Source organism: Syngnathus scovelli, chromosome 4 (genome assembly GCF_024217435.2).
Source record: "Syngnathus scovelli strain Florida chromosome 4, RoL_Ssco_1.2, whole genome shotgun sequence".
Classification (NCBI taxonomy): domain Eukaryota; kingdom Metazoa; phylum Chordata; class Actinopteri; order Syngnathiformes; family Syngnathidae; genus Syngnathus; species Syngnathus scovelli.
Window position 1 is genome coordinate 539,125 of NC_090850.1, and position 18,376 is coordinate 557,500.

At 41.4% G+C, this 18,376-nt stretch overlaps 2 protein-coding genes and 1 long non-coding RNA gene across 4 annotated transcripts in view; 1 reads left to right on the plus strand and 2 right to left on the minus strand.

Moving 5' to 3' along the window:
• Positions 1–1,227: 1,227 nt before the first annotated feature.
• Positions 1,228–11,405, minus strand: LOC125966930 (uncharacterized). Its single transcript, XR_007480597.2, has 4 exons — positions 11,279–11,405; positions 10,802–10,864; positions 5,768–5,803; positions 1,228–5,656 (listed from the first exon to the last, which is right to left on the minus strand). It is a non-coding gene; the product is annotated as an uncharacterized lncRNA (long non-coding RNA).
• LOC137840204 (general transcription factor II-I repeat domain-containing protein 2A-like) lies at positions 6,394–10,792 on the minus strand. The gene has a single exon (XM_068650379.1). The coding sequence runs from the start codon at positions 8,761–8,763 to the stop codon at positions 7,588–7,590; it is 1,176 nt and encodes a 391-aa protein (XP_068506480.1). The 5' UTR covers positions 8,764–10,792; the 3' UTR covers positions 6,394–7,587.
• Positions 11,406–14,430: 3,025 nt separating the features above from the next.
• tpcn2 (two pore segment channel 2) overlaps positions 14,431–18,376 on the plus strand; it is a 149,113-nt gene continuing 145,167 nt past the window's right edge. The window contains exon 1 of one of the 2 annotated variants that reach the window (XM_049717434.2): positions 14,431–14,765. In XM_049717434.2, the coding sequence (XP_049573391.1) occupies positions 14,624–14,765 (142 nt within the window). In that variant the 5' untranslated portion in view covers positions 14,431–14,623. The remainder of the gene's footprint in view (positions 14,766–18,376) is intronic. The other variant, XM_049717426.2, reaches the window with a different exon arrangement.

The window sequence follows — 18,376 nt, forward strand, 5'->3', positions numbered from 1 at the left end:
AGCGCCCGGAGAAAACCCACGCGGGCCCGGGGAGAATATGCAAACACACAGGGAGGGCTGGAGGTGGAATTGAACCCGCACCCTCCTAACTGAGACGGTCGTGCTAACCAATGTTTCACCGAGCCGCCTCAGAGTAGACGTCTACGGGATAGACTGCTTTTGAACATTGTTGGGTTTTGTCCACAATTTAGGGAGCACGCTATCTGCGCCTCACGGCAAAAGCCAATGCCAATCACCTGTTATCCAATTTACTCACTGCGTGCTCATTTGATTTCTTCAGATTTAGGAAAATGCTAAGACACTGAAGCAGAAATTAGACTTACACAGGTTGGTTGAGTTCAATCACAATTCTTGTTAAGAAAGCTCTGTTTTCAGGAAAGTACAATACAGCACTGGGCCTTTCGTGCGACCATGCTCAAGAGCAGAAAGTCTCCATTCAGAAAAGGCAACGTTGAAGGTTCTTTGCTCAGTTTATATTCAGTTGCACATGCTGGTGTGGGCCGAGTTTAATGGGTGATGAGTCTTTGGGGTGGGGCAAGTTCGCAGTAGAGTTTGATTCCATGGGAGTGGGTGCTGGTTCGGCGAGAGCTGGTTCCGTGGGGTTGGGTGCTGATTATGGGCGATTCGATGTGTGTGGGGGCTGTTGTTTTTCTTCCCGTCTTTCAGCCTTGACGATCATCTTTGGCCGAGTTTTTGGCTGTCTCCCTCTGGCACCTGCTGGTTTCATCTCCAAGTGACCTTCCTGTAAATATTCTCCATTCTTGCACATACACTGTCGCATCTCATCCATTCATCATTCTTTCAATTTTGTCATTTTGTACGGAATTATGTGAGCTTTTGGCTGTGACATCATCAATTTATTAATGTTCCCTGACTATGCAAAGTTACTCACCACTTGTCATGTTTTTGTTTTTGTTCTTTTGATACTCCATGTACATGATACAATCAAGTACTGAACATTTTTGGACGACTTTGGCAGTGTCCGTGATTTAGAAAATCATCAGGCATGCATTAAACAGTTCCTTAAGGGTCATTAAGCTATTCAGGCAATATATCAAAACACATTTGTTATTTCAAAGTGCTCAGAAATATATCAGATCATAAAGTTATAAACACCTTTGTCATTACCACCTATCAAAAATGTCTTCTTTATTGATTTGGTGTGTAGGTATTGTTAGGTTCAAAATCAGAAAAAGGATCAGCAGACAAAACCAGTGAGGCAGAATGTTGAGTCTTTTCTCGCGAGGAGTGCATTCAGACTTACAGCAGTCCCGAAATACACTAAAGGTCCGTTAACACTCCTCGCTCTTTTTATTTAGGATTGCCCTACCCACAATGTGAGACTAGCCCCTGAGGTGGGGGAAGCGTGGGCTTAGTCTCATGAGAAAAGAAACGAGATTCTATAAACAAAAAGAAGTCATAGACAAGATGTCATGAGAAGCAAGGACAAAATGCTATGTGAAAATAAGAAGTCACAGACAAGACACCATGAAAAAAGAGTGCAAGGACAAAATGCCATGTGCAGACATCAACAAAATAGTTTGAGCTATCAACAGCTTTCCTGGGTTCCCAGAGATGTAGAAGGTCAGGAAGCTCCAGACAGCATCGTATGACTTGTTGTGTTCTGGTGGACGTCTGCAAGGCGAAACAGCAAGCATTCTGTGCAATAATCTTATTAATAAGTACTCATTAGGGAACGCATGATAACATATATATACAATTTATCTAACAGGTATAATTGTGTACACGTTATTCTACTCCATTCTCTATTATTATTGTGTGAAGGCGATGGCCTTCACACATGTTATTCTACACCATTCTCTATTATTGTGTGAAGGCGATGGCCTTCACACATATGATATTCTACACCATTCTCTATTATTATTGTGTGAAGGCGATGGCCTTCACACATATGTTATTCTACACCATTCTCTATTGTGTGAAGGCTAAATTATTTATTTTGTATATAAATGACATGTGCAAAGTCTCTAAAGAACTAAAACTCATCAATTTTGCAGATGATACAAATATCTTTTGTTCAGGTGATAACATCCAACAAGTGGAATCAGTGTTGAATGAGGAAATGAAAAAAATAAAAATGTGGTTCGACTGGAACAAATTATCATTAAATGTAAGTAAGACCAATTTGATGGTATTTGGCAAAGCGAACATAAAGATACGAATAGAAATAGATGGGACTGAAATTGAAAGAGTGCAGGAAAACAAATTTCTTGGGGTTATAATAGATGACAGGCTGAGTTGGAAGCCACACATCAAAAACGTAAAGTCTAAAATTTCAAGAAGCATGGCAGTCATATACAAAGCAAAAGAATTACTGGATTATCATTCACTTCGTACACTTTATTGTTCTCTTGTCTTGCCCTATTTGCATTACTGTGCTGAGGTTTGGGGGAATACTTATAAAACTTCACTACAGCCACTTATCATTCTGCAGAAAAGAGCAATAAGGACTATTCATAAAGTCAACTACTTGGAACACACAAATCCACTTTTCATACAATCCAAACTATTGAAATTCACTGACATAGTATCTTACCAAACAGTAATCATCATGTATAGGGCAAAAGCAAAACAACTACCAGAAAATATCCAAAACTTATTTAGGAATCAGGAGGGAGGTTATAAGTTAAGGGGGAATCACAACTTCAAAATCTTAAACATAAGAACAACCTTAAAAAGTTTCTGCATCACTATAACTGGGGTCAAACTATGGAACAATCTAAGTGAGGAACTCAAGCAAAGTCCAAATATCCACCAGTTTAAAAGAATGTACAAAAATATGTTGTTTAGCGGGTACAAAGGCTAAAAGTGCCAAAGGGCTACACACAAGTTAAAATGAAACAGAAAAATAAGTGTGAAAGTGTATCTACTTGTGTTCTGTTGTAGAATTACAGTATATGTTGAATCATTGGTTTAATGGATAAAGTGAGAAAGGGGTAGGAATCTAAAAAGCTATGCTTCTTCCTACTCCTTTTCGAGCATTCTTTATTGATTTATTTACTTATGTATTATTATTATTATTTATTTATGTATTTTTTTCTGTTTGTTGGTTTATATTTTGTTTGTTTGTTGTATGGACTTATATGTGGCACTTTAGAGTGTGATTTGTTTTGTTTTTTCTTTTTTGTTTTGGATGTTCGAAATAAAGATATCAATCTATCAATCAAGGCGATGGCCTTCACACATATGTTATTCTACACTAGGGGTGGGCAAACTTTTTGACTTGCGGGCCGAATTAGGTTCTAAATTTTGACCAGGGGGCCGAACCAGGAGCAGATGGATGTAGTGTTTGTGTGAAGTAATATAAACGACCTGTAAAGGTCATTGCATAAAAGGTTTTGGCCTTTAGTAGGTAGTAAAGCATGGATATTCAAAAAAAGTTTTTTGAAAACAATGCATTTATTAACAGCATTTAAAAAAGAAAACATCCCTAAAAAACTGCTATCAGTGATTCTCATAAAATACGACACTGTTATTATGAATAACAGTAAAGGGAAATGTGCTTTCGGCAGTTTGCAAACATATTTTTAAGGTTGTGTTAAACTTATAATCATATTAATATAATATCTAGTATTGGAGTGCTCGTGTGGATTGGTGGGTGGTGAAGAATGTGCAGGCAAACTGCATGAACTTGTTTTCTTGGAAGTGTTGTGTATAGACCCAGACAGGGAGTACCGGACGAGAACACCTCAAGGTCGTTAAGGAATGAGAACAACAGCACGTCTATGTGGCTCGGGCTTCGCGGGAAATTCCAACCACCTGACCTCCGCGATAGCACCGACACGGGGAGGAGATGGCCATCGACCAATCATCTCACAATATTTTGCATGCTTTAATATTCATATTGTGTTTCTTTAAAACTGGGCAACCCGGAAGAATGTGTTGTCTTTTGGTGGTCACAAAAACGCACGAGTTTTAGTGTGAGGGACCCGGGACCCAGGACTGTATTAGTGCGCTTTGTCAGGAATAAACAATTGGTAAATTTGGTCTGATTGATCTACTGGTCTTCTCTTTGACAGAACAAACTCGCAAAATTGTTAGGTGCGCCAGTGTGTGGATTAGGACATAGCAATTTATGTGTTGTGTTGATCGCAATTTGGAGTCAGATCAATAACTAGAATCCGTAACCTTAACAACAGTCACTTCAGTGCCTGCAGGTCAGATTAATGAAAGATGTTTATCTTACGAGATCACATCAAACGGCAAACATTCTGACCAAATATATCATCTTGAAGAATCGGTGAAAGCATACATCCAAATAAAGTAATCAAAACGGCAACACGGTGAGGGGTATCTGAAAATCAGAGCAGAGTTTTAACTCACAAACACCTGGTAACAGAGGTGAGGAAACGGGAAACACTTCCTTAAAGTAAGCCTTAAGAACTTTACAGGTTAAGATTAGTCACAAACAGGTGGTGCATCAATGTCCTTGAGCATCCTGCATTGTTTGAAAATGAGAATGGTCGCTAGTTTCAATCCCTGCTATTTGTACAGATCATATTCAAAATGCAACTTGAAAGCCTCCCCTTCATTTTCAGTGGGAACAGTGTTGTTGGTCTCCCTTTTTTTGCTAGTGTGTCATAGTCTGGAGTAAAATTTGTTGTGGCAATTCTTAGGAGAGATCCGAGGTGTTGGTCCGTTTACCTAGATCTGTGACGGATTGATGTTGATGTTCATGTGGCTGAACGTCACGTCGCGTACGTCGAGCCAAATTGGCCACTCTTTTTAAACACTCGGCACTCAGTGTCCACCTTGCTTTTCCTTGGGCGATTCATTTTAATGGAAGGATTCCAGGGGAAGGTTTGTGGGTGGCTTTAGCGTAAAACTGTATCCGAAAGCTCGGCGCGCAAATTACAAGAATGCTGTCGTCACAGCCCACGCTCTAAATTCGGCACTGATACAAATAGAGCGCGAGTGCGCCATTTCCGTACTACTGAGTACGTACACACACTTGTGAGTGTGCACCGAGCTTTCTGACACGGCTTCCGGTAGTAAATGCGCAGGCGAGTGGTTCCCCATCTACTGGGGAAACACAGTCATTGCAGGCAAAATGACCCCAAAAAAAATGTTTAATAATACAATTTATTCAGGGTTGGCGGGCCGGATTAAACGGTCCCGTGGGCCGGATGTGGCCCGCGGGCCGTAGTTTGCCCATCCCTGTTCTACACCATTCTCTATTATTATTATTATTATTGTGTGAAGGCGATGGCCTTCACACATATGTTATTCTACACCATTCTCTATTATTGTGTGAAGGCGATGGCCTTCACACATATGTTATTCTACATATTTTACAATTTTTTTCTTGTAAATCAAGCAGAAAACAACTGAAAAGTCAGTAACTTTGACAGTACAGCAATTAAACCAAATGGAACCCAACAGGTTCCATTTGTAAGCTATCAAGAGTGAAGGGGGGACCACAACATACAAAATTTTGATGAACCAATTCCAAGCTTAATCATTCTGTCATTCATTCTTGCATCCTGTTTGTCATTTATTTCCTTGGACATCATATCAAAGGTCTCCTGATCAGTCATGGGCAACCATCCACTCTCCGCGTCACATTATGAACGAGAGTTGAGGCTCCTCAGCCCAGGGATTACCAGAAGGGGCTCCACAATGACCTTCAGAAACTCTGAGAATAAAGAGAAATAGAAATAAATTACTCACTTAAATTACTGCAGCGCAGCTATGACCTCTTTTTAGATGACTAATGCCTACAGAAAAAGAAAAAAAAAAAACTTACTTTTCCTGTCATGGGTGTTTCACACTCATTTCCTAGCTGTTGAAGAATGAAGCAAATGTTAGCTGCAAGATTCAAATGAACCATTTTCCAATTATAAAATTTGCCGTTTGAAAAAAAAATGATGGCATTTTGTCTGTGCCTTTGAATGTGCTGCAATTTAATTTGGCTGTTATACATATCCAATAACGTTGTTTCAAAGTAGTACTCTGTAGAAATAAAATTACTTGTTCTACAAGTTGTTTATATATACATATATATATACATACATATATATATATATACATATATATATACATATACATATATATATATATATATATATATATACATATATATATATACATATATATATATATATATATATATATATATATATATATACATATATATATATACATATATATATATACATATATATATATACATATATATATATACATATATATATATACATATATATACATATATATATATATACATATATATACATATATATACATACATACATACATATATACATATATATACATACATATATATATATATATATACATATATATACATACATATATACATATATATATATATATATATATATATATATATATATATATACACACGTACAGTCGTATGCAAAAGTTTGGGCACCCCTGATCAGTTTCATTTTTCTTTATAAATCATTGGTTGTTCAGGTCAGCAATTTCAGTTGAATATATCATATAGCAGACAAACAGTGATATTTGAGATGTGAAATGAAGTTTATAGGATTTACAGGAAGTGTGCAATCGTTACTTGAACAAAAGTAGGCAGGTGCATAAATATGGGCACCCAAACAGAAAAGTCCTTCTTTTACGGAAATAACAGCCTCTAAACGCTTCCTATAGCTTCAAATGAGAGTCAGTATTCTGATTGAAGGTATTTTGACCATTCTTCTTTAGAAAACATCGCCAGTTACGGGTATTGAAGGTGGCCAGTTGCAAGTTGTTCTCTATGCATCTTCTCTGAATAGTGGCAACATGGGAGCCTCAAAACTACTGGCAAATGACCTAAAAACAACGGTTGTTCAACGTCATAGGTTAGGGCAGGGGTGGGCAAACTTTTTGACTCGCGGGCCACATTGGTTTTAAAATTTGACTGAGGGGCCGGGCCAGGTGCATTTAGAGGGAGTGTTTGGGCCGGATATACTAAAGCATTAAATGTAGTGTGTGCAAACCTCATAGCACAGTAAGAACACTACAACCCCATTTTATTAACTGTCTTTCAAATGTGAAAAATAGCCCTTATCAATTAATAAATTTGTCTCAAGGAATATGCAAGATATGGCATTTACATACTATTTCGCAGATACTGTGAGGGGGAAATGTAAATAGATCAAAATAACATACGCACTGTGATTTATCAAGATTGCGTCTGTTTTTAATAAGTTTCAATCGAAGGTGCAAAGTTAAAGAAATCAACATTTATTGAAAAATGGAATCACTTTCAACATTCAAAACATATTATTACACAACGAAATACTACTTGTGTTAAACTCCGCAAAATCATGGATGGATTGTCCTGACCGCGCGCTCTACAAACTCGCCACGGACGCCCTCGCCTTCACGTGCAAACAGTACATGTGTATCGTTGCCAAGTACACAGACATAGGCTGTATTAAATATCCTACCTGCAGCTGAAAATTTAAATTAAGAGCGATGTGCGGCGTTAATTAAGCTACTGTACCGCTGCTGTGCGTAAATGCGCATTGCTCTTAATTAAAAGACGCACTTCCAAACTTTCCATACGCATTTTTTCATAACACAGCAGAAAACCTCACTATTTCAGTGGGAACAGTGTTGTTGGTCTCCCTTTTTTTCCACTGCATCAAAGTCTGGAGTTAGTTTTGTTGTGGCAATTCTCAGGACAGATCTGAGGTGTTGGTCAGTTAACTTGGATCTGTGATGGGCTTTGTTGATTTTCATGACGCTAAACGTCTGCTCACACACGTAGGTCGAGCCAAACAACACCAGCATCTTCTGCGCCGACCTCCGGAGGTTTGGAAACGCGGTCTCTTTAAGTGAAGCGTAAAAGTCATTCAGTTTAAGAGACTTGAACTTCTCCTTTAAGACGGAGTCAGACTGAAGATCGATCAGTTCCAATTGCAGCTCCTGCGGTGCTGATTCGGGGTCTTGTGACAGGGGACAGGACACCAGTTGAAGTGACTTGTCAATTTTTTCAAAATCACAGAACCGACGGCAAAATTCTCTGTGCAGATCGTCCAGTGATTTGCAGTATTTCTTCGCATTTAGGGCGGCCTCTTTCTGCACGGCTAGTGTGGGGAAATGTGCGAAAGATTTGTTTGACATTTGCCTGGAGAATAAAACCAGCTTGGATTTGAAGGCTCTCACATTTGTGTACATGTCGTGCGCAAACTGATCTTTCCCCTGTAGCTTTTCGTTCAGCTCATCCATGTGTGAAAATATGTCCACAGCAAACGCAAAGTCACAAAGCCAATTTGTGTCGCTCAGCTCGGGAAATTCTTCGGATTTCCCCATTAAATTTAAAAATGAGCAAATCTCGTCTTTGAGCTCCCAGACTCGTTGAAACACTTTCCCCAAACTTAACCAGCGGACGCGAGAGTGGCAAAGTAGGTCCTGGTGATCTGCATTAGTTTCTTCCAGGAACGTAATGAACTGACGATGATTAAGTCCCCTTGCTCGTATGAAGTTAACAAGTTTTACAACTGGATCCACGACGTGATTAAGATGCAATACAGACTTACACAGAGATTCCTGATGAATGATGCAGTGAAGTAAAATAACATCCTGGTCAGGGTTTTCTTCTTTCACTTTATCCTGGATTCTTTTCAGCAGCCCGATGTTTTTTCCAGTTAAATTTGGCGATCCATCCGTGGTGACATTGGTAAGTTTACTCCAAGGTAGCTTCATTCTCTCGATGACAGCAGACACCTGTTTATATAAGTCCTCTCCTCGCGTTTTCCCTTTCAGTGATTCCATGCTCAAAAGCTCCTCCGTTATCTCAAAACTGTCGTTAATCCCTCGGATAAAAATTAGGAGCTAAGCAGTGTCTTTTATGTCGTTACTTTCATCCAGTGCTAGTGAATATAACTCAAAGGACTCCGCCTTTTTGTTTAACTCGCTGACTATATCTTCGTCAATCAGTTCCACGCGGCGAGTCACTGTCCTGCGTGCTAAACTTAATTTTTCAAACTTGGCTTTGCTCTCCGGACACAAGAGACCTGCTGGCTCTACCATGCACTCTTTCAAAAACTCGCCTTCGGAGAAAGGCTTACTAGCCTTTGCTAATTTGAATGCCAGCAAATAACTTGCCTTGGTACTTGACTCTTGAATTGCAGTTTGTCGGTGAAAAACCTTCTGTTGACTCTGTAAATTAGCTGCCAACCTCTGAGCAGTAGCCGCCCGTTCTTGTGTTGACTGCTTGCTAGCATAGTTTGCATGCTTTGTGGCAAAGTGACGGCTGATATTGTACTCTTTGAAAACCGCAACAGCTTCTTGGCATATCAGACATACAGCCGTTGATCGGACTTCAGTGAAGAAGTATTTTGATGTCCACTCCTTATTAAACACTCGGCATTCGCTGTCCACTTTCCTTCTCTTTGGTTCGCTCATTTTTACAGAAGGGCTTAATGGTGACGTGAAATGAAGTGAAAATTAAAGTGAAATGAAGAGAAATACGCGCCACTCCAACAACGGTCAATGTGTTTTGAGTGCGCTATCTATTGGGGAAACGTGGGCATTGCAGGCAAAGGGGAAAAAAAAGGAGGTTTTTACTATAATTTGGAAGAGTTCGGCGGGCCGGATTAAAAAGCCTAACGGGCCGTATGTGGCCCGCGGGCCGTAGTTTGCCCATACCTGGGTTATGGGAAGGACCCAAAAAGCTAGCTCAGAGATTTCAGCTGTCAGTTTCCACTGTGAGGAACATTGTGAGGAAATGAAAGACCAAAGCCACAGTTCTAGTCAAGGCCCGGAGTGGCAGGCCAAGAAAAATCTAAGCTAAGCAGAGGTGAAGAATGGTGAGAACAGTCAAAGTCAACCCACAGAGCAGCTGCAAAGACCTACAACATGGTCTTGCTGCAGATGGTGACACTGTGCATCGTTCAACTATTCAGTGCACTTTGTAGAAGGAGATGTATAAGAGAATAATGCGGCAAAAGCCTTTTCTGTGCACATGCCACAAACAGAGTCGCTAGAGGTATGCTAAATCACATTTGGACAAGCCAGCTTTATTTTGGAATAAGGTGCAGTGGACTGATGAAACTAAAATTTAGTTATTTGGACATAACAAGGGGCAGGATGCATAGAGGAAGAAGAACACAGCATGGATTCAGCAGATTCTTGCAATCAATGTTCAAGAATCAGTGACAAAGTTGAAGTTGTGTAGGGGCTGGATACTTCAACAAGACAACGACCCCAAACACTGCTCAGATTCTACTGAGGCATTCATTCAGAGGAACAAGTACAACGTTCTTCAATGGCCAGCTCAGTCACCAGACCTGAATATCATTGAAAATCTGTGGTGCGATTTAAAGCGGGTTGTCCATGCTCGGAAACCATCAAACCTGACTGAGGTGAAGATATTTTGTCAAGAAGAATGGTCAAAAATATCTTCAACCAGAACCCAGACTCTCATTGGAAGCTATAGGAAGTGTTTACAGGCTGTTATTTCTGCAAAAAGGAGGATCTACTAAATATTGATGTCATTTGTCTGTTGGGGTGCCCAAATTTATGCATCTGCCTACTTTTGTTTAGGTAATGATTGCACACTTTCTGTAAATCATACAAACTTCATTTCACTTCTCAGTTATCACTGTTTTTGTCTGCTATATGATATATTTAACTAAAATTGCTGATCAGAAGAACCAAAGATTTATAAAGAAAAATCTTGAAAATGATAAGGGGTCCCCAAACTTACGACTAAGTATATTCAAACCACCAATAACATTAATTTCCAAAGATAATGCAAGGCAGTTGTGATTACTTCTACATCAAGAATAAGTCAAATATCAATCTGTACCTGGTGGAGTCCGGTCAGTTTTTAATACAGATGCTCCTCTTTTCTCCAGGCTTGGAGTCTGTGCTGTTAAAGGGAAACAAGAACATGTTAGATTTGACAATTTATCTATTAGCCCCTGTTAATCACATGACAACACAATTTTAACTTTTGAAGTGATTTGCCTTAGAGTTCCAACCCCTGTTGAGCGTAAAACAAAGTTAGGTGCACATTAGAATGACATCAGAAGAGAAAAACCTACCTTTCCACTGTCACAACTCGTCCTCGGTTGTTTTATTATGTGTATATGTTGCCATGGTTTCTGTTCGCTCTTTTCTTCCAAACTATCAAAACTAAACCAACTAGTCACGTAGCGAAAACGAAGTAGGAGCTAGCAAGCAAGCTACAACTTTAGTCCAAGCTTGAAATTGATTGATAATGAAATGGACAAACTTTGCAGGACAAAACAACAACTCTTACTGAAAAATCTCAAAGACTCACCTCATAGCAGCCTTCCTTAGTATTTTTTTAAATTTTGTCTTTTAGAAGCAACCTGCGTCGACTCGCCTCGAACTTCAACTTTACTTGTTCTGCACACTCCTTCTTCTTGTTTTTTTTCTGACGGTAGCGCACAATTTATGCACGTTGCTGCCTCTTAGCGGAAATTGTCGACTGAAGCAATACAACATTTCTACATTGTTCATACAAATTACAGCTGGTTTAGGGTTCAATATTTCAAATTTGATGGATTTAATCACGTTACAGAAATAACCACACTTCACACGGATCAATGGTTGTTTAAAACAAAGCAATACAACTTCTGTACATTATTTATAGAATTTATAGCTGTTTTAGGCTTTAATATTTCATATTTGATGGCGGGGACAAGCGGTATAGAAGATGGATGGATGGATGGATGGATGGATGGATGGATGGATGGATGGATGGATGGATGGATGGATGGATGGATGGATGGATGGATGGATGGATGGATGGATTTTTTTTAAGCATTTTTTCATTTGCGCATTTTTGTCCGATCGCGCAACTGCAGCGCACCGCCAAACGCGCAACGGTAGCGCGTCGCCGACCGCGCAACTGCACCGCACTGGTCGCATTATTGTGACAGAGCCGTCACTGAAATTTAGAAAATATTTTTAAAGTCCTGATGTACTTTCCAAAATTTAAGTGGACCTCAGTGCGCAGGGAGCTTGATTTGGTCCGATCGCGCAACCGCAGCGCGCCGGGCGCTCACTGTCGCATTGCTTTAGGAGCGTCTTTGTGTTTTAGGATGACTTTACTGCTCCCACTTGCTTCCTTTGGGGGCATGATTAGAGTTGATGCAATCCTCAGAGTAACGAGAATATAATAACGTACGGAGTCAGTTGGCATGCGGGTCCTCATCTCGCGAGATTCGACAACCGAATTTCGTCCGACATACCAAGCAAAAAAATCTCGAATTTTTTGTTCGAATACCGATTTGTTCGAGAACCGGGACGTTCGAAAACCGAGGCTCCACTGTAGTTTGTTGCATATGAAGTTGAAATAAAAAAGATAAAATGAAGAATAATTTAATTTTGATTAAAAATCTGACATGATGCAACCTGGCCTGTGTTAGATAAATTGTATATATATGTTATCATGCGTTCCCTAATGAGTACTTATTAATAAAGTTATTGCACAGAATGCTTGCTGTTTCGCCTTGCAGACACCACCCAGTCCACAACAAGTCAAACGATGCTGTCTGGAGCTTCCTGACCTTCTACACCTCTGGGAATCCAAGAAAGCTGTTGATAGCTCAAACTATTTTGTTGATGTCTGCACATGGCATTTCGTCTATGCACTCTTCATGTTTCTCATGGCATCCTGTCTGCGACTTCTAGTTTCACATAGAATCTCGTTTCTTCTCTCATGAGACAAAGCCCACGCTTTCCCCCCCCCCCCACCTATCAGGGGCTAGTCTCACATTGTAGGTAGGGCATTCCTGAATAAAAAGAGTGAGGAGTGTAAACAGACCTTTAGTGTATTTCGGGACTGCTGTAAGTCTGAATGCACTCCTCGCGAGAAAAGACTCAACATTCTGCCTCACTGGTTTTGTCTGCTGATCCTTTTGCTGATTCTGAACCTAACAGCCTGTTTACTGCAGTCACAAACACCAATAATACCCTTTTTATTAATACAACAATAACAATAATAAAACGATCTTAATTTTATTTTATTATCCTCCTGCAGGTGTCAGTGGTGGTGGGCACGTTGCACTTTTCTAGTATGCATTTTTTTTTTATATGAACTGTACTTTTCTTATGTGACTGTCAGCCTATCCATGGGGGCAAATAGTCCTTTCTATTCTATCTATTGTATATGTCTATTGATTGTCTATTTATCTGTTCATTGCTTCTCTGTTGTTCTTGTCTTAGGTGTTTTTTTTAGCTCTTGTAAACTCTTTTCCAATGTGGTCTTCCAAAAATGGCAAATAAACTGACTCTATGACTCTGGTGTTAGTTTATGCTGGGCAGTGTGACTGGTGCACACTTCTCATTGTGGAAATCCAGCAATAGTACTACCCTATAGGATAATTCTCCCCAAATATCAGATTTTTATCTGTGACTAAAAGTTCATTTGAGCCCTAGAGGGTGCTGCAAAACTTTGGCATCTTTGCTTCTCAACCCACACCCATCCCTGTTTACCACATTCCTATCTAATGGCCCCATGTACGTAAGAAAAGGTGGCCTGATGAGATGGAAAGTAACCCCAGCGCTTTGGCAGTACTTGGTAGAAAAAGGAGTAGTGTGAAAATGCTGGTAGTCCTAGTGTTAAGGGAATGGAAAGGTTTATGGAGTGTAAAAGTATTGGGGAGGGTTTAAAAAGCTATAATATTATGTACTGGATCACAATTCAAATGGAGATTCACGCGCAACCATGACTCACTTTGGTTTCACTATGCATGTTTTCCCCTGGGTTAGTGTCGTGTGGTAATTCTGAAAGTAGACACTTTGCATTGCTTTGCAAGTTAAACCACCCTTCTAATTTACTTGCAATACACCAATGTGGTGTTTACATTTCTAAATAATGTATATACTGTTTCTACTTCACGGATCTTCGTTTTTCACGGGTGGTTCTGGAATGCATTCCCCGTGAAAAACGAGGGATCACTGTATATTGAAAGTGAATTTTCACTGGGTTTTGGCACCCTCTAGTGTCCAAGACGCCCTTAGCATCTGATTATCTTTCCTAATGTGTGAGCCAGCGCTGCCTTTTTCTGTCGCCGTTTTTATTTTACAGTTTGTATTTTCTCCCCCACCCACCACCGTAAACAGTGCGTTAACACAGACACGGTTCCCTTTGAATGCTGATCACTTATTTTTTTTCGTCCCAGTAAGCTTTTTTTTTGGACGACAAATTGCAACACAGGCAGACCGTGGAGGTGGAGTCGAGAGGGTAGGAAGTCAATGTAAGGTGACACTCATAGGACAGAGGAAAAGCAGTCATTCCTTGGTATGTTCCCCTTGAAGAGATCATAATTTGCAATAACGTTTGAAAATTGTTACACAGTGACACTTTGCATACCTAGCAATTAAATGGTTACTGTAGCAACTTGTGTATAGTTAGTGTTCGGCAGTCCGATTGACTAGGGAGGCCGTGAAGGCATGGGGAGGGGAAGGGGATGGGCGGTGCGCGTTGTGCGAGGGAGACTTGACGCACTCGATCTCTTGGCGCGGTTGTTAAGAATTACTGTTGTTCAATAAAGAGTCAGTTACAAGCCACGACTTGCCTGATACTTCGATACGCTACATTACTTTTTCAATTGCGGGGCCAAAGCTCGGAAAAAACAGCGTGTCGCTTTCTTGAATGGAATCACAAAAGCTGCTGGTGGAAAGTGCCGAACGAACCCCCAGAGATTACGGATGCTGGTCGGGCAGAGATCACCGGGACCCTACTAAGCGGACGTACCCGGTCAAATGCCGATCGAGCAGTGTCAGCGGACAAGCAGGTGAACATATCAATGCTATGAATATGTCTATCTATCTTAATTTCCAATGAGTCAGGAAAGACTACAAAGACCTCAATCTGGAATGTTTTTATGACCTATCACTTTGTCTAATAAGAACACGTTTAAGTAAACCCTCCTATCGTCCTAGGGGTCAATTTGACCCCATTAAATGCTTATCATTAAAAAATATAAAATAAAAGTAGTTGACTTTTATTTTTTGCCTCTTAATCCATATATTTTCCATATTTTTTTAAGGATAATATTTTTTCAATGTACTGAATACATATTGCACGCATTGGTCGTCCTCTGGGGTCAATTTGACCCCAAGCTCTTTTAGCTGTTCAAACGTCTCTGTCAGTGTGTGTGACGTAACATTCACCCAGCTGCAGGTGCAGAGTTGATACATTTGAGTTGAAACATTTTATTTATTCTATTATACATTGCTTATTTTTATTCTAGTTTCCTATTACCACGAGAACGTTGAGATTTCCCACCCCATGCGCATGAAGGTGTGTGTGTGTGCGTGTGTGTATGTGCGTGCGTACGTGGGTGCGTGCGTGCATGCGTGCCTGGGTGAACGAGACCTACTGTACTCACACTTGCCAAAGTAAAACAGATTTTTTACGCACTGCGGAGGGCGGGTTGTTCCGCAAGGACATTGATGGTTCATGCAAAATCAGGGAGGTGCAAACATATGAAAGCTTGCATGGCAGTCCTCTATCTAAATCCTTCCTCATTGAGTATACTGCTATCTGTCTGTCTTTGAAAATGTCATCTAGAAAAAGGTTTACTGTCTAAGAGGTTATGGAACAGCTCTTTGACAGTGAAAGTGACATAGAGGAGATTGTCTCTGAAACAGGACTGTTTTGAGGAAGACCCGGATTTTGAGGTGTTCTCATCTGATGAGAATGAGAGTTTTGACCCTCCTGTTGTCCCTCAATGATCAGACACTATCACTTCCAAAAATTGAAAGATAATGTGGTCAGTTTTCCCACTGAATCAGCAAGGTAGGCTTGGTGCTCCCAATGTTATTCAAGATTCAAGAGTTTTTATTCGCCATGTTTGAGCGTGCCAAACAAGGAATTTGACTTCGGTAAATCACAGCCTCTGTTCAACATTTAGGTGACAAACAACAACACTCAGGACATGTGAAAAATGGCAAATATTCTCAAATCCCCTGATCTTAAACTCCCAAGAAGGTAAGGAAAAACTCAAAACTCCAGCTAGGGGAAATGAGAAACCTTGAGAAGAGACCACAGATGGGAGGGTCCCTCTTCCAGGATGACCAGGCTGCAATGGATGCAGAGAGGACACATAGTACAAACAGTGTAGACAATTCAAAAAAGGTGTGGAGAGCAGGATGTTATTGCACAGTAATGACTCTGAGACTCTAAGATTGGTGTGAGTTCATCAGAGCAACAGCCTGGGGGAAGAAGCTGTCTCTGCGTCTGCTGGTTTTGGCGTACAGAGCTCTATAACGCCGTCTGGAGGGGAGTAGTTCAAACAGACTGCAACCTGGGTGAGAAGGGTCTGTAGAGATGTTACTTGCATGTTTCCTGGTCCTGGACAGGTACAAGTCTTGGATAGATGGGAGGTTGATTCCAATTATCTTTTCTGCAGTCCTGATTGTCTGTTGCAGTCTGTGCTTGTCTTGTTTGGAGGCCGATCCAAACCAGACAGTAATGGAGGTGCAGAGGACAGACTGGATGATGGCAGTATAGAAGGTCTTCAGCAGCTCCCGCGGCAGGTTGAACTTCTTGAGCTGCCTCAGGAAGTACAGCCTCTGCTGGGGCTTCTTCCGGACAGAGTCTATGTGGCCGGTCCATTTCAGGTCCCAAGAGATTGTGGTTCCCAGGAACTTGAAGGTGTCTGTGGAGAGGATCAAAGTCAAAAAGTCAAAGTCTGCTTCATTGTCAATTTCTTCACATGCCAAGACACACAAAGAGATCGAAATTACGTTCCCACTATCCCACGGTGACAAGACATAGTTCACAATGTACATATAAGTAAACAACACAAGAGAGAAGGCACAATCAATGAATAAATAAGAGTGATGAATAAATAATAAATAACCAAATAAAACAATAAATAAGTACAGGACGCTACGCAGAAAGGTGAAGAGAGTTCCGGATCTTAACAGCCTGCAGAATGAAGCTGTTGGTGAGTCTGGCGGTGCGGGAGCGCAGGCTCCTGTACCTCTTCCCAGAGGGCAGAAGATCAAACAAAGAGTGAGCGGGGTGACTCACATCACTCACAATCGTGGCCGCCTTGCGGGCGAGATGGGAGGCGTAAATGCCCTTCAGGGAGGGGAGTGAAGCACCAATAATCTTACCAGCCGTGTTCACTATGCGCTGCAGGGCCTTCATGTTGTATTCAGTGCAGCTACCACCCCAGACAGCGATACAACTGGAGAGGACGCTCTCAATGGTGCCACGGTAGAATGTAGTCATGACGGCCGGAGGAGCACTTGCTCGCCTGAGTTTCTGCAGGAAGTACAGGTGGCGCTGAGCTTTCTTCACCAGTGACGCGGTGTTGGTGGACCAGGAGAGGTCCTCACTTATGTGCACCCCCAGGAATTTGGTGCTGCTCACCCTCTCCACCACAGCACCGTCGATGGCAGGTGTTGGGTGTGACCCTTACGGAAGTCAACAACAATTTCCTTGGTCTTGTTGAATTGTTGAATAGTATTACTGTGGATAGTGAGGGGTGAAAGTGGTGAAGGGTCTCGCCTGAAGTCCACTGTCATCTCCACGGTCTTGAGCGGGTTCAGCTCCAGGTGGTTTTGGCCGCACCAGTGGACCAGCCGCTCCACCTCCTGTCTGTACGCAGTCTCATTACCATCCTGGATCAGTGCGATGAGAGTGGTGTCATCTGCATACTTCAGGAGCTTCACAGGAGAGTCATCTGAGGAGAAATCGTTGGTGTAGAGAGAGAAGAGCAGTGGGGAGAGGACGCACCCCTGAGGGGCTCCAGTATTGGTGGTCCGGGTGTCAGATGTGATGCTCCCCAGCCTCACGCTGTCTCCTGTTGGTCAGGAAGATGGTGATCCACTGACAGGTGGAGGCAGGCACCGCGAGCTGGATGAGCTTCTGTTGGAGGATGTCAGGAGCGATGGTGTTGAACGCCCAGCTGAAGTCCACAAACAGGATCCTGGCGTACGTTCCTGGGGTGTCCAGGTGGTGCAGGATTTAGTGCAGTCCCATGTTGACCGCATCATGATGAGCACCTGATTGCCCGGTAGGCAAACTGGAGGGGGTCAAGCAGGGGGCCCGTGACATCCTTCAGGTGGTTCAAACATAGTCCCAGGACCCACCAGATATGTAGTTAGCCATGTTGACATCAAGTCATCATTGGAGCTCTTCATTCTTCAATCAGAAATATTGTTCTTGGGATGACAAATTTAGAGGTGAAGCGAGTGCATGGGGACAGTTGGAAAGACTTGGATGTAGTTGACTTGGAAGCCTACATTGGCTTGCTAATTTTGGCAGGCGTTTACAAATCAAAAGGTGAAGAAACAGCAAGCCTTTGGGATGCTGTGATGGGAAGAGCAATATTTCCTTCCACCAAGTCTCTTAAGACATTACAAGTTTTGTCCCGCGTCATACACTTTG

Bases quoted from the DNA above. Each gene is read 5' to 3' on its own strand.
- LOC137840204 (XM_068650379.1), bottom strand. From the start codon at position 8,763: ATGGAATCACTGAAAGGGAAAACGCGAGGAGAGGACTTATATAAACAG.